General features: G+C 37.0%; 1 protein-coding gene across 10 annotated transcripts in view; it reads right to left on the bottom strand.

Moving 5' to 3' along the window:
- The window catches only part of ANKRD28 (ankyrin repeat domain 28), a 149589-nt gene that overhangs the window by 4460 nt on the left and 128239 nt on the right, over nt 1-16890 (bottom strand). For all 10 annotated transcript variants that reach the window (XR_012489658.1, XM_019725988.2, XM_074312813.1 and 7 more), the window contains 10 exons: nt 16091-16292; nt 13676-13763; nt 13316-13433; nt 12552-12771; nt 7473-7560; nt 7299-7382; nt 6508-6653; nt 5782-5864; nt 5261-5343; nt 4268-4359 (listed from right to left, as the gene is read on the bottom strand). Coding sequence is in view for 9 of the 10 variants with exons in the window: in XM_019725988.2 (XP_019581547.1) it covers nt 4268-4359; nt 5261-5343; nt 5782-5864; nt 6508-6653; nt 7299-7382; nt 7473-7560; nt 12552-12771; nt 13316-13433; nt 13676-13763; nt 16091-16292 (1204 nt within the window). In the remaining variant the exon portion in view is untranslated. The remainder of the gene's footprint in view (nt 1-4267; nt 4360-5260; nt 5344-5781; nt 5865-6507; nt 6654-7298; nt 7383-7472; nt 7561-12551; nt 12772-13315; nt 13434-13675; nt 13764-16090; nt 16293-16890) is intronic.

Raw genomic sequence — 16890 nt, 5'->3', positions numbered from 1 at the left:
GTTTAACATTATATCTGACATTTGTCCATGATATAGCTGTAGTCAATGTATTTTCATTGTTATATATTCCATGTGTTATTGTACCACGGTTTAGATATTCATTCTAACTATTAGGCATTTGGATGTTTCCAGTTCTCCTATGTATTTTCTTCATGCTACATTAGCCTTGAGTTAAAAAAAAAAAAAAAAAGATTTCCTTTCCCTTCATAAATTTCCCTTTTTCAAAGGCCAGAGAGGCCCCTGCAGCCTGAGCAGGAGTGGCTGAAGGGTGTGCATATATTAAGGTCTACGTGCTCAAAGTGAGTAAGAAAGAGCTGCAGTGCCCACACATCTTTAAAGGGCTCTTCGGAAGGTCTGAAGGTGCCTGTCGTGCTGCTCCTGCTGGTTGGCAGAGCAACCCATTAGACAGGCCACCATGCCTTGGATGGGGGTGGGGGGAAAGAAGAGTATCTAAGGAGTACTTTCGAGTAGAAATATGACTAAAAACAGGCTTCTCTCCTCTGCATGGGGTTGGTGTAGTCAGCTAAAGATGTAAGAGAAGTAAACTCCTTGAGGAAAGGCATCTAATCCGTCCCATGCAAGGATAATATATTTTGCTTCCTCCAGAAAAATCCATGGAAATATCACTTACCCTCATTCTTAGAGTGAATTAAGCACAGGATGTAGTGGGCCCTCTGTTTTATCTCTGTTTAGACTCTAGAGCCTAATTAATTGCCAATCACTGTTATATGAGCAATTTATAACTATCATTAAAGTTTAGAATAGTTGTAAAATGAGATCGGAATTTATGACTTGTCAACTTTGGGTCATGATTACTATTTCAAATTGCAAAATGTGTTAGAAGATATCCAGGTTGCAGGTGACCTTCATTATTATCAGTTATATTATTCCTTCTATTTCTTTATAAGGAAAAAGTATATAAATTCTTGAACATGATCAACAAAGGCTTGTATACCAGCTATTGATTCAGAGCCTCAGAATGTGGTCAAATATTCTACATAGGTTAGCACTTTGGGCTCCTCGTCTTAAGCTATATAGTTGCTCTATTTCCAGAAAAGTAATTTACTGATAGTAAAAGTCTCTTTTAAGGCTGGGTAAGTCTGAACTTATCTTAGTGGGCGATATTCACCACTTCTGTGGATTTAATGACTACATATCCTAACGATTCCCAAATCTCTGTGTCCTACCTAGCTTATGCTTTGGGGCTCTAGATCCATATATCCAATTACCCATATATCCAATTACCCATTTGGAGCTTCCACTGAACTTTTCTCAGACCCCTAAATGAACCCAGCTCTTCCTCCTACATTCCCATCTTTGACTTTCTTTAACCTAATATAATCCTGCTAAACAACGGCACTTGCATCCACACAGCACTGCAAGCCAGGGGATGTGCAACTTCTTCCCTCACCAAGTCCCAGTGAGTCCCACCGTAAGACCTCTAGACACATCTCCCTCTTTTCATCAATGCCTCTACCTTAATTATGGCTACCGTCTTCTCTCACTTGTAACTGTTAACTTGTTTTCCCATTCTAATCTTGCTCCCCTCAGACTGCTAGTTTCCTAAAGCACAGACCTTTTGCCATTTGACTGAAGAGAGCGGCATAACTCAGTATTTACTCTGCCTTGTGTTATATCTCTAAGGACGCTAACACTCTCTAAGGATGACTGTTCTCTCCCCACTTATTTGTCCTTTGGATTTTGGCTAAGTCACTTTCTTGGGATACCTTCCCTGATCCTACAAAAAAAAGGGTAGGAACACTCTTTCATATGCTCTCATAATATTCTAGGTTTACTCCAAATGAACTACTTCAAGTGCATTGTAACAGCCTGTTTATTCTCATCTCCATTCAAGGAAGTAGAGCGTCTTATTCTACGTTGCATCTTTAGAACTTAGCACAGTGCTTGTACAATCACTAACCAATAAGTATTTAGAGTCCCCACTATATCCAGGCACCTAGAATGTGTTAGTGAACGCCACCGACAAAGATTCCCTGCCGTCATGGAACTTACATTTATTCTACTAGGGGAGACACACAAACAACATAATAAAAAGGTAAATTATATACAATATGATAGAAGATGAACTCTACGGAAAAAAGAAAGAGGAAAGAGTAGAGCAGGTTAACAAGGCCTGAGAATGCTGAGGTAGGGGTACACAGCAGGTCGTGGTATAAATAGGGGAGTCAGGATAGGCTTCATTGACAAGATGAAATTTGAGCTAAGATTTGAAACAGGTGAAGGACTTAGTCAAAGACTGCTTGGGTACAGAGTGTTCCAGGCAGAGGAAACAGCCAGAACAAAGATCACGACACATGTACATCCCTGGTGTGGAAGGGCTGGCACGGCCGAATGGACAGAAGGAAGAGTATGCGATGAGGTCAGAGAGGTAACAGGGCAGCGAACCGATCATGTAAGGCCTTGTAGATCATTATAGGGATTATAAGGGACCTGAGATTCAGAAAACTAGTACCTTCTCATACATTTTAAAAGGATCCAGGCCAGGGTGGTAGGAATAGAGGAGAAAAAAGTGGGTCTATTTTGGATATACTTTGGATGTAGATCAATAGTACATGCTGATGGATTGTTCACTAGGTATAAGAGCGAGTCAAGGACGACTCCAGGTACGGGGATCTGCCCTGAGCAGCTACAAGGACGAGAAACGTTAGCTGAGATCAGGATAGCGGGGGGGAGAACAAGCATGGCGGGGGGTGGGGGTGGGGGTAGAGAAAGGATCAGTAGTTCAGTTCTAGACATGTTAGGTTTGACTTGTTTACTAGACATCATGTGGTATAGGCAGCTGGATCTATAAATAATGGAGATCATGAGAGGTCTGGGATAGAGATATAAATTTAGGACTTCTCAGCATATAGGTAGTATTTAGAACCAAGGGACTGGATGAGATCACCTAGGGAGTAAACGTAGATAGGGAAGCAAAAAGAAACAAGGATTGGACCCTAGAGCCCTCCAAAATTAAAAAGTTGGGGAGAAGAGGGAGACACTTTGAAAAATAAATTGAGAAGGAATAATTAGTAACATTAAGAGGAAGACCAAGAAAGCTTGGAGTCCTGAAAGCCAAGTAAAGAAAGTTTATTAAAGGAGAAAAATACACCTGAAACTAATATAATATTGTATTATCAATTATACCTTAATGGAAGAAAATAAATATAACAAAAAACAAATAATTTTCAGTTTCAGTGAATCTGGTTATTTAATCCAACCCTCAAAATAGTGAGTTAGAAACCCTCACCCAATTCAAGGAACCAGGTACTTGTGAATGAAGGGAGACTGGGTTCACCTAACGCAGGGAACTGTAAGCCAGTCATAGATCCCACGACTCCTATCCTGCTCTAAAGTGACCTGCACCTAGTTATCCAAGTAGCAGTGTGCAGCGTAAAGAAAAAGACGGAGATTATTTGGGGGAATACTGGACCCTTATTGCTATGGAAGATTGCAACCTTTACAATCCCAGTTACTCCTTTATTCATGTGTATTTTAAATTCCATATTAAAACTCTTATTCCTATTTTTAAAAAAGAAAAAAGTAATCATTTTGCCGAATTTTGATATATCAAGTAAACTGAGAACTAGGGCCTGACTCTCAGTGCAGTGGAAGTCACTGGTGATCTGGAGGAGAACAGTTTTGCAGTATGTTGGCAGTAACAGTCTGACGGGAAGGGATTTAAGAGAAGGAAAGAAGAGAAGAATTGGGACCGCAGGAGAGCCAATTCTTGAGTTATTTTGCTGTAAAGAGGAACACAGAAATGGATAAATGATTTCTTTAAGATGAGAGAAATAATGTTTATATACTGATGAGAATAATCTAGGAAGATTCCAACAACACGTCATTACGATAGGACACAAAAGCAAAGAATTGCTAAAGTGATTGTCTCAGGCAGGCAGAAGTGGACGTGTATAAGTAAGAATATTAGCTCTAGGTAAGAACCTGGCAATTAAGTAAAGGTCTCGCTAAGTATTTGTTGACAGTTGAATACTAAGATAAAAAAGATGGTAACACTACACCAAAGTTAATAAACACTAACTCTGGTTGAATAGACATGTAAAATGCACAAGTTCGTTTGTTAGATGGACTTTTCCTGTTTCTCTTGCTCTCATTTCCCTTTGCCACAAAGTACTATTCAATAAAATCCCAGCTCTCCTCTTTGACCAATAAGAAGTATCCAAGTTTACCTCAAATTTGGATCATCAAAAGATAAAAGCTTCTAGTAAGATATAGGTTAAGGAAAGAGAATACAGAACCTCCTTACCGTTTTCATCCACTGCAAGCACACTTGCTCCTTTCCCCAAAAGTTCCTGAACCACCATGGTGAGCCCATTTCGGGCAGCAACATGCAGAGGTCTGGGGGAAAAAAATTATACATGTACACAGATACACGTGCATGCCCACACAGTGCGCGTGCATACAAACGCACACACTACAAACCTGAGGCACCTAGTCCTGACAGCAGTACAAAGGGCGTGGGGACAGCAGAACCAGCTTGCGTGTGCTGTCACGCCTCGTAAACGTGCCTACATTTAGCACGGGCCACATCAGCAAGTTCCCACCTTCACTAAACCCTTTTGTTAGCTGCCTTCTAAGACTCAATGTTTAAAAAGATTTTACCAACTAAACCGCATTCTTAAGTTTCAAGAAATGAGATTGGCAAATAGGTATAAAAGAATATATAATAAAAACCATATGTTGCAATAGCACAAATTACAATAGACTTTGAAAACAGTTTACAGATTCCATGACTAATTTTTGGACCCTCCAGAGATCCGATTGATATGTGAATGGAAACCAGTATTATACTATTTTTCTTTTTACCAGTCTCAGAGTAGAACAGCAAATGGACATTGGGAGAGGACAATGGGAGATGAGGATCTAAGATCTAAGTAGTCATGTGCTGGCTGGCTGCTCAGATTAACAACTTGATTCTTTCTGAAATCTCTTTAGCTTACAGGCACATATAAAGCCTTTAACTTCATTTATTGCTAGTGTCACATTCATTATTATTCCTGTTGGTTTCCACGAAACACACATTTTCCTCCATAAAGTTGGATTGAGAAAAAACACATTATTTTCAATAATAAAGTTTCAGCTTCAAAAGGTCTTTTTAGTTAATATGCCTTTCAATTGTGATGATTTTAGAAATGAATTTTGTCAAGTCTAAAAACTATGACTGATTCCAATGGTCCCACGTTAGAAAAAAATCCCATTAATCATTTTTATAATTACAGGTCATAGATAAAATACTTACGTTTGCAAGGCTGCATTGGTTGCATTGATGAGGTTTCTATCTGTTATCTTTTCCAATATTAACAAGGCACTAGTTTCATGACCCTAAAATTATGGAAAAATAACTTAAAAACTTGGGTACCATTACAGATAAATTTATACACTCAGTACACCCCACCCTAGTCCACATAATAATATGTATGTCACCATACATATGCCATGAATTTTCTTGGCTAATGCCTTAAATATCTGTCCAAACATGTATTGGTGGAATGAGGTTAGGAGGAGAGGACAAGAATATTTAAGATTAGAGAGATTAAAGAAAGACAGTAATTATGTTTAGGCTGTGCCCCAAACTTACTTAGCTTACTGGAGACTTTCATACACTTAACACATCAGTTCTTTTTTATAAGATGTCTGATGCCGGTGATCATTAGAGAGGTTTGGTCCCTAGTACTTCTGTTTATTTTAGTGAAGTGGAAAAACTTTAAATGCCACTGTTGACATTAACAATGAAAACGTATCCTTAAAATGTATACATACCTTGCTGCAAGCCAAATGGAGGGCGGTGTTTTTACTGTTATCTTGTAAAGTCAGATCTGCACTAGCACTGCTAACCAGCATCTCTGGGAGGAAAAATTGCATCAATTCTTATGTTTATGAACATGTATCTTAGATTACCAATAACTCACTGTAGAGAAACGAATACAAAGCAAAAATATACCTCTAGCAAAAACTTCAGTGGAAGACAAATACTGTAACATAAAACATATATACTATATTGTTCTACTGCTGTGTGAGCCAAAGACACTAACAACAGCAACTAGCATTTATGTTCTGAGAGGTTACTAACTTTCAAATACTGTTTTAAGTGCTCTGGGTTTATAATAATTTATTTAACCTCACAACAATCCTACAAAGTGGGTACTGTTATTTTTCTCGCTTTACAAATAAAAAACTGAAGCATAAGGTCACTTAATTGGCAGATCCAGGATTCACCTGCAGTCATTCTGACGCCAGAGCCAGTGCTCTGAACCACTACCTTACACTTGCCTTGCGGAAGTGCTAGTCAGTCAGTCAGGGCACAAGGAAACACTGTGGCTTTACATGAACATGTAGGTTGTAAGCAGGTAAAAGGTTTTAAATCTCAGGAGTGGTGGGATAACTCATGGAAAATTCAGTGAATTAGACTCAGAAGGTTTGGGATCTAAGTTCTACAGAAACAACATACATACTTAGAATAATAAAAGCCTAAATCAGTTTTTTTACCAACTGTATTTGTTTGTCCATTTTCTGCAGCCATCATGAGGGGTGTTTTCCCAGAAGAGTCCACAGAATTGACTTGAGCATTATGGCTGAGCAGCAGCTGTAAACACTCTACGTGGTCTGTAAAGGCGGCCGCATGGAGAGGAGTTCTGCCACACAGAGAAAATTGAACGACTTGACGAAATCTGAATGTCACATACTCTAAAAATAGTTATTCCTTAATTTGTGACAAGTCGTTTTCAAGGATTTACAGATTAGGCTATCAAACACATTGCCTAGATACAAATAGGCGTAATGGAGCATACAGATTTCGGCTACATTGGTATTTGTGATAATATAAAGGCCCTTAATAAAACTATTTGAAGTAAGGATAAATTATAAAATTCCTAAAACATATTACATCATTAAAGGAAATTTTGAAATAAATAAATCCTGACCCAAATACAACCAAATAAATCCTGATCACAACTACTGAACTCTCTTCCAGCTTTTATTTCTATGTAGAAAAATGTTAACTTTATTAAAAATAACTGTTGGTAACAAACATGCCTCTTAAAAAAAGGGGGGAAATTGTTACAAGTTTTAAAAAGAGGAAGACTGGCTAAAAATCATAATAGAAAAGTCTTTTATAATGAAAACATAATTAAAATTTTATAGCAATTTATACATGCAAATATAAAAATCAATTTTTAATTAATAATGGGTTCTCTGTCCATTCTTCCACATTAGTCTAGTAATTAAAATATTTTTTCCTACTAAAAATAAAACAATTTCCTACATAGTTGAATCCCTACCTTCCTTTTGAATCTGTGGCGTTCACGATGCTGGCACCTAATGTATCAATTAACATCTCAGCAGCACCTTCGTTGTCATTTATCCTGTGTAAGGTAACAAGGTGATCACTCTCACAGCAGTGGTGTATTTCTGAGATAGTCAAACCAAATCTGACTCATTCTGCCTTTACTTACACAGCACAATGCAATGGACTGAAAGCGTTTCCGTCCATTTTCTGGAAAACTTCCTGTTCTAAAAGAAGTTCTACACATGTCTCGTGACCTAAATAAGTAAATGAGAATCAGATATTAAGATCCAAAACATCAAAAAATACTGAGGTGCCCATATACACCCACATATCCCTATACAAATAAGAAAAAGCTTTACGTGGATTAAAAATAACCAGTTCACTGAATCCATTAAACATCATATTTTTAGGAGCTTTGGAATCCAAAGCACAACCTCAAGACCTGACATACGGTAGCTCTATATGATAATTTTATTGTAGTTTATTACTTACACAGCAAATACTTAGTTTGTGGGGAAAACAATAACCTCATTATTATTTTCCACAGTGACCAGTTAAGAGTTATTTGGTCATTATTTTTTTAAATGTCATATTTATATGGCATAGTATAATTTTCAAAATAATATATATTTATACAGCATAATTAACTTCAAAATTTAAAGATTTTCTGATTATAGTATTGAGTTAATGGGAAAATACCAAATACTATAGAAGTGTTTAGAGGGAAGAAGTACATGTCCTGGTCCCCACGCACATTCTCCCAGTTCCACTCTAGCCTATAACCTACTACTTGAAAAGTTCTAGAAAATTTCTAGGCATATACAGCTGCATGTACACAAACATAGTTCCTTTTCAAAATTTTACTACAAATGAAATGTTTAGTTCTGCAAATTGTTTTTTATTTAATAAAGTGTATATATAGCTTCCATAGTAATATATGCGTATATAGAAATCTTATTCTTGAATGTCTGAAAGAACTTCAAAGTATCAAAGTGTATCATAAATGATTTGCTAATTAAGGCTTTCAAGATGACTGTTGGTTTGTTTTTCTTTTGTGATGTTATCAACAATGTTGAAATAAAACATTCCAGTATTTTTTTTTTTAAAAGCAAGTATTTTTATAGAATAATTTCCTAGAAATGATATTGTTGACTTAAAGGACAAGTATATTGATTACTGGTAGTTTTCACGCCCATAGTTTTTAATAGCAACTTTGAAAACAGGGAAAAACTCAAACCTCAGGTTTTCTTAACCTAATTTACAAAGCCATAGTTTTAGTAAAAATACCCCAATTGCTGTACTGGTTGCTGCAAATGAGATGTTGCTTCTTTTATTTCATTAGTCATTTGGGATCTGCTTTAGAAATAAATTAGATTCTTACATAGCCTCTTTAGTTCCTTTGCTTACTATCTGGCTAAAAAAGTAATGCTATATTCCTTTTTTTTAAAAAAATATTCAATTAATAGCTCAACTTAATCTTTAGCCTATTATCGTTTTTAGCAGGAAAAGAAAGTAAGTTTTAGGAAACCTATAACTGTGTTCCATCTTTTGTCAGTTATTTTTCTAATCTAGTGGTTCTCAACTGGAGCAATTTTGCCCCTCAGAAGACATCTGGCCATGTTTGGAGACATTTTTGCTTATCACACTGAGGATGGGATAGGGTGGTGCTACTGGCATCTAGTGGGTAGAAGCCAGGGATGCTGCTTAAACATCTTGCAATGCACACGCCAGTCCATGACAACAGAGAATTATGTGGCCCAAAATGTCAAGAGTGTTGAGGTTGAGAAACCCTACTGTAATTCTGTCTCTTCTAATGTTAACTCATTACCAAAAAAGTAACCCTGGAGGGGGCTGGCCCGGTGGCTCAGGTGGTTAGAGCTCCATGCTCCTAACTCTGAAGGCTGCCCTGCCGGTTTGATTCCCATATGGGCCAGTGGGCTCTCAACCACAAGGTTGTCAGTTCAACTACTCGAGTCCCGCAAGGGATGGTGGGCTCAACCCCTTGCAACTAAGATTTAACATGGCACCCTGAGCTGAACTGCTGCTGAGCTCCCGGACGGCTCAGTTGGTTGAAGCACGGGCTCTCAACCACAGGTTGTCGGTTCAACTCCCGCAAGGATGGTTGGCTGCGCCCCCTGCAACTAGCAATGGCAACTGGACCTGGAGCTGAGCAGCGTCCTCCACAACTAAGACTGAAAGGACAACAACTTGACTTGGAAAAAAAAGTCCTGGAAGTGCACACTGTTCCCCAATAAAGTCCTAAAAAAAAAATAACCCTGGAAAATTGTCCAGTACTGACTTTAGAGTCTCTTATTTTCCTGGTATAGTAGTTCTCAAGATGTGGTCTGGGTAAGTCTGGGATGATGTCATAAAACTAGTCTTTTCTTAAACTAGCCATTAAAGAAATTTGCCACACTCCTCACTAATATTATTTTTTATTTTGGAAAGTAGCTATCCTTCTATAAATACGTTATTCTTATTAACATGTAATGGATTAGTACTTTAAAATAAATTACTAAATATCCTTAAATTTATCACTTTTAATTTTGAATATAGAAAATATTAATAGTGATAAATGCCTAGGTCCCGAGACCAAAACGTTTGAGAATCACTGAGTAATTGCAGACTGCAAAAAGGGAGTCCTAGGGTTCTTGATTACTTCCAGCAATCATTATTGGGTCATATCGAAGCTGAAAACTAATAGCCTGTGTCCTAGTTTATGAAAGAATGATAAAACTGGTCTCTTCATGTTTCAGAGGGATATACTGAAGATGTGTAGAGCTTCATAAAAATTGATAATTTGTTATGAGATAATGTAAGTACTCTTAACTTCTGTGACTGAATGACTAGATAAACTGAGAATCTGAACTTTAAAGTTTAGTATGTATAACCAGTTCTTTTCTAAAACTTTGCCATCATTCTATTTTAATTTTGAGAGGTTATTTTCTGTTCTGTTGGAGGCCTTCCAATTTTCTTTTCAGCTGTACACTAATTACTAGTCAAAGTAAAACCATCTTACATAGTCTACTCTCAGAATGCCATATTATAAAATAGTCTTTTGGCTATAAATATAGTATTAATTTTAGACTGTCTGTATAGTTTCTTATTGCATATAGCAAACACACATCTAATGCCTTCCAGCTCAATTCAGAATCATCACAATTTTGTTAGTGTGGAAATTAGACACATCTGTTATGATCTTTAAATGGCAACCAGGCATGTAGTTCATGCAAAATTTTCTCTCTTGTACATAACATGCTTACAGAGTCTAAATTCAGTAGTGAGGGAGTGGAAACTCACTTTAGGGAAATCATGTTCCGCATAAAGACCTGATAAGAAATGTTGTAACAGATAGCAACTCTGCAAAGGGCAGTTACAGCAGTACAGGTACTACTAAATTCTCGAACTGAGGAAAAATGTCTTACTGTGTGATTTTTCCAATGGGTAATTCTCTCACTAGTATATTAAAAAATATATATATTCAAGCAATAAATGTCTACTTCAAAATAGTTCTATCTCACTGACTTCTTAAATAAACAAAATTCACATGTGGATTTTTTCCCACTATATTACGTTTTTGGTTTTCCTTATAATTGTAAAACATCAAGCTACATTATAAAAACAAATCAAATTTAATGGCAAAATATAGCATCTTCTTGGACTTAGGACTAATCTTTGGCCACATCACTATACTCATTAAATACCAACTTCAGTGCGCTGAAAAGGGAAAAAGAGAAGTTGAAAGCCAAAGGTTTTATAGTTTTCAAGACTGTTCCGACTTCTGGCTAAGGATCTGAGGTAGTAAAAAATGAAACTAACTGAACTAAGCTTTTGAATTAGCAATAAACTATTCAAGTTTTTTATGGTGCCATCAGTACTCAGAATTGAAGGATGACTAATAGTAATCACAGGACAATCCTCGGGAAGAGACCAAAACTTTCCCACAGCAAAAGAATAGAACTCTCACACAAGAAATAACATGAGAATCAAAATATTATATCTAGAAAATACATATGGAAACAATTAAACTATAATTTTACAAGATTCAGATTTTTCTTCTTTCATAATAAATCAACTTTATTTGTCAAAATGGCCCTTGACAATAAACAACAATAAAACAGTGTATTACAGAAAGACAGAAACCTCAACTTCTGGTAAAGCAGTCAGCTGAAGTTTAGAACAGATACTATACTTATTTTTTTAAGCAAGTGGATGTTTATATAAAGAGAGAATTTATATTTTCTCTATCTTTTGAGAGAGACTTGGTAGAATTGTAACTAATTTTGTAGATATACTATCACAGCTAACCTTAATCTAAATGCTATCCTGAAATTCAAAACAAATAAAAAACCTCTCATGTTCCTGCTGAAAAACCCTAAGCCCAAACTTTGACAAGGAATGAAGTTTATACTGTATATACATAATACACCTGAGTGTTTTCAAAGATGATCAAATCTATGGCCTTACACAAGGAAAAAAATACCTCTCAACATATTTCTATACTTTAATTATTTTAAATAGTGAAACTCATAAGCCAAACTCCATTTGAAACATCAATACCTTAAAAATAGCTTTATACTTTTCTGAGAACCTTAAGAGCCTACCTGTAAAAGGAATAACTGTGACTGTGAGCCTCTGGGAAGCTCAAAGTACATCTGTTCTAATCATGAAGCAAAGTTAGCTTAAACCTGAAAACTTCTAAGTTTCTGAAGTTTATCCTTCTACAGTCTGCTAGGATTTTACTCCCTTAAAATGCTGTGAACAAATATTATTATTGATATAAAGATCTTATCTTTGCAATGTGCTCAGAAAACACGTAGATTTGTCTAGAATGTGATGCATTTTCATCGTTTCTCCTACCTTTGTCATTTCCTCCCCTAAAACTGCATTTAGAAAGTAAAAGAACATAATCAAAATACAAACATACTATATAAAAGACATTAGAAATAATATTATAAAAGTATCTTAAAATGCGAAATACTTGCTGAAGCAAGGTCTAAGAAACATTTCAAACTTATTGATAGCTTATCCAAAACATCTTTAACAACTAGTGTCCTGGCTTCAGCGTGACAAGGAACAGGAGTAAGCTAGGACTACATAGTAGATTATTCTCAGGCTTCCTACTAATTTTAAACTTTAAGTTTGCCTTATAAATACGTCCTTCTCATGAATATCACAATGTGTTAGTTGTCTCTGCTTGGTACATAATAGGCATTTAATGGAGGATTGTATCTGTATACTCAACCGTTGTAGCAAGCCCAGTGGAGTGCTGTATATCCATGATTGTCTGCTATGGCTGGATTGGCGTCCACAGATGCTGCTGACTGCAAAAGGGCTCCAAGAACACCAATGTGTCCACAGGCAGCTGACAAGTGTATAGGTGTCCGGCCCCTGCTATCCCGAAATAAGCACTTAGCACCATGCTGAAGTAATGCATCTACACATTCTTCATGGCCTGTAACTGCCTGAAAGAAACATTATTTGCATGTAGGTGAATCTATTATGTTGGGCACTACATAACCAAAATACAGCTAATTCAAAATTTTTAAGCCCACATTCCCCATATCCTTTTGCCAAACAAGACACTTACCATTTTTTTGAGTAATTCAATATTTTTATTGGAAGTGACTTAAAGATTCAGTTAAAGCAGCAACTTTGTCAAAACATAAGTAGTATGAAAAATAGGAATACAGGAACTTATGATTCAATGAAAATGACATCTCAAAGGTGAAAAGGTTGAGACAAAAATGTTTAAGAAAACAGTTCTGATAACCTAAAAAATTAAAGTTGACATTACTCAAGGTTTTAGGGTTTAAAAATATCCCCCAATATTATTGTTCTTTGGATTAAGTTATGCTCTGTGGTTGTTTAAAATTAGCATTCAAAAACTAAGATACTGAAAGAAAGGGCAAAGATTATTTGGTGAAAATTTAATGAAGGAAAATAAACACAGCCTAAGTGTTTTAGGTAAAATGAGGTTTTAAGAACTTCTTGAAAGTAAATGCTTACCCCTCTGTGCAGTGCTGTCCTTCCCCATTTATCTTTGGCATCTACATTTGCTCCTTTGTTCAGCAGCGAGTAAACACAGTCGGTGTGCCCGTTGAGAACAGACAGCATCAGAGGAGTCCTGAGCAAGAGCAGAACAGGCTCAATGTTACCACTTGGGACTCCACTCTGTGAAAAAGCATTCCACAGTGTGCTGGCCTGTTTTCTAAACATGCCTTTCTATGATGCAGCATTAAAGCATACTTAACTTAAAAAACTGTATCTGTTACTCAGTTATGCAATATGATAGACTTACTAAAATAGGGGCAAAGTATAAAGATGAACAAATATCCTAAAAATAATTTTAAAATTATTAAAACTTACTGTCCATTTCCATCTTGAATATCTACAGCATTCTGTGGTTCTGCGTTTCCTATTAGTAGTCGTAAGCATTCTGAATGACCATTTGTTGCTGGAAAGTGATAGTTAAAAATTTTAGTAACATATATAACAAAATAGAAAATGGCCATCTGAGAGTACATTTTCTAGATATAATTTTGGGACAGTTTCATTGAATTTAATAGGCAAGAAAGAAAAATATCTATAGATACAAAGAAGGTTTCTATTGCCCTTGTTGACTAAACCAAATAGATATAAATTCATGGTAAATCACCGCCATAGCCATGCCTCATCATCTGCCCTAATAAATTGCTCATTTTATTGAGCTCCCTTGTGGTGGCAACGTGGTCAGGGAATGTGGCCTGCCTCCAGCCAAGGGATGAAATCATGATTAGACTATGTCAATCACAACAACTCCATTCTCCTTTGCCAGTGACTGGCCTTAAGATGAGCCCTGGCCCAGTTTTGACCACTGAGATGTTAAGAAGTCTGGAGGGCTTCTGGGAAATATTTTTATCCCTGATAATGAAGAGTCTTCCCTCTTTCCTGCTTTTAAATGTGATACTATAAAGCAGCAGCAGCCATTCTACAACATGAGTGCAAAGGCAAGGGAATTCAGCATTTTTCAGAGTGCTGACACCACTGCAGAATCAACCACCCCTGAAACTGCCTCCATCTCTGGACACTTAATGTGACTTAAGCCACTTTTCAGTTGTGTACTATAATTCCAATTCACTCCCAGAAAAAAAATCTGTGTCCTTTGCACGCCTGATGAGTAAGACGCTCCCTGGCAGACCTCCAAATTTGGAAGGCATCTATAGAGCCAAGGCTGCGTTTACTGACTAGGTAGGCGTTAACAATAATCTGTAGCTCTTTAAGTGGCTAAGACTTATAGAGTATATTGCACTGGTTAGCTCCTTCTGAGGCACTGGCTAGTGTCTTGGTTCAACATTTATCTAAGAGTGCAAACACTCCACGAGAACTTTAAAATTAACTCTGCAAATGATCTGTACTTAAATATTTTCAAGTTGCTGAATGATATATAACCTCATTCTTTTTAGAACAAAAAATGATAGTATTTTGACCTCTTATTCTTATCAGATAGCAGTTTATATTCATATAATTATTAGGAGTTTTAATCCATTATTAAAATGGTCTTTGAGCCCTACTTGAATATCTGATTGTTTCTGAAAGGCTGCTCTGGAGCAGCAGTGGTGTTACCTACAGTCTTCTAAAATGCAAGGTTCCCAAAGAACTAGAAGCAAAGTCTAAGACCTATATTCAAGGGTGTCCTTAAGGATCACTCTATAAAAAAACACAGATTAAGTGAAATGAATCTAATCATATAAAGGGGGCCAATTAGGGATGAGAAAAATACTTGGCTATGACTTCTGCCAGTGTACCGGTCTTGATTATTTAAAGTGAATACTGCCTTGCAGTGATTCATGCGGAGAGCTGTGAATCTGCATCTGCTGGGTACACGCAGAGGGCACCAAGTCATCACAATGACATGGTCACGTGCTTTTATATTTTCACACATCCGCAACGTCATAAAATCATATGGGGGCCAGCCCGATGGCTCAGGTGGTTGGAGGTCCCTGGTTCGATTCCCACGTGGGCCAGTGAGCTGCAGCCTCTAGAGCTAAGATTGTGAACAACAGCTCTCCCCGCAGCTGGGCTGCCCTGAGCAGCTGGAGGTTGGCGTGAGTTGCCATGGGCCAGCGTGAGTGGCCGGTAGCCAGTGTGAGCTGCCGTAGGCTGCTGTGTGCTGCCATGGGCCGCCGTGTGGTGCTGCCATGAGCAGCGAGCAGCCAGTGTGAGTGGCTGGCAGCCGGCGAGAGCTGCCGTGAGCAGCCAACCAACGGTTGGAGACCGACTGCCTCAGTCAGGGGGGAGCGCAAGGCTCATAATACCAGCATGGGCCAGGGAGCTGTGTCCTACACAACTAGACTGAGAAACAATGACTTGAACTGGAGTGGGGTGGGGAGGTGGAAGAAGGGGAAAAAAAAGAAATCCTTTAAAATCATGTAGTTCTTGCATAAAGTCGATGCTTTATAACTGATGTTTAAAAAATGTTTAATACAGTACCCTAGTACAGTAAGTCAAAATGTTCATTATTAAATGAAAGCACACACTTATCTAAAAAAATTCCCATCACAAAGAAATAAAAAATATCGCACTGTTTTACTGATAAAGTACTTCACAAGTCACACCTACATAAATCCAGTTTCTAAGGTAGATAATGATTTTACCATTTAGAACATGGTAGGAAGTACTAATGGGGAGAAAAGGGCAGAAAGACAAAGCAGAAAAGTCAAACTGAAAAACAAAATAAATTGAAAAGGAAAAGAGTATTAGGTAGAAAGTTGTAAATAAAATCATGCATATTATTTGACATACCTGCCGCATGTATAGGAGTTCTCTTCAAAATGTAATCTTTTACTAAGATTGAGGCTCCCTGATTAATAAGTACATCCACACATTCAACATGGCCCTTGAATGCTGCAAGATCTAAGGGTGTTCTTCCACTACTATTTCTCACATCAAGATCTAACAAAGACTGTACTAACACTTCCAGTGCTTGATGGTGACCATGATAGGCCTAGGATAAATAAAAATATAAATTAAAAAATACATATTTAGACTGACTTCTCAGATACCTTAGGAAACATAAAAGAATTAAGCAAATTTGTCTTCACGTTGTTATATTTGAGATAATCCAAAATTTCTGTATGGAGAATTCAGACTGTTACCTACAAATTTTTAATACAATCAAGTAGTTGACTAGTGTTAAGGAATGGGTATTCTGTAAATAATAAAAATTCAAATGACATGTGATCTTTTCATGAGTATACCATGACTAGTTCATGGCAGACATTCAATGGATATGTGACACAGATTCAATTAAAACTTTTGCTCTAAGTCTATGATTCCAAAGCCTGTGTTTTTAATCACAGTTCAGTGCTCTCCTTTACTCCTGATAAAATTACTTAAATTATAGAGACAGCCAGCAACTGAAGTTAAGCTAGTACCTGCGTCTTTTGATTTCTCAAATTCCCTGTAATATGCCGTATCTCAAAAGTAAACACTTCTTTTAGCACAAAAATATTTAGACTAAGCCTTGCTTGAATAACTGCCACGTGCCAGGCACTGTCCTAGTTGTACAACAGAGCAAGAAGATTTAAAGATTTGTCAGACTA

Source organism: Rhinolophus sinicus, linkage group LG10 (genome assembly GCF_036562045.2).
Source record: "Rhinolophus sinicus isolate RSC01 linkage group LG10, ASM3656204v1, whole genome shotgun sequence".
NCBI lineage: Eukaryota > Metazoa > Chordata > Mammalia > Chiroptera > Rhinolophidae > Rhinolophus > Rhinolophus sinicus.
The sequence above is the reverse complement of the archived record's forward strand: the minus strand, read 5'-3'. Positions and strand labels throughout refer to the sequence as shown.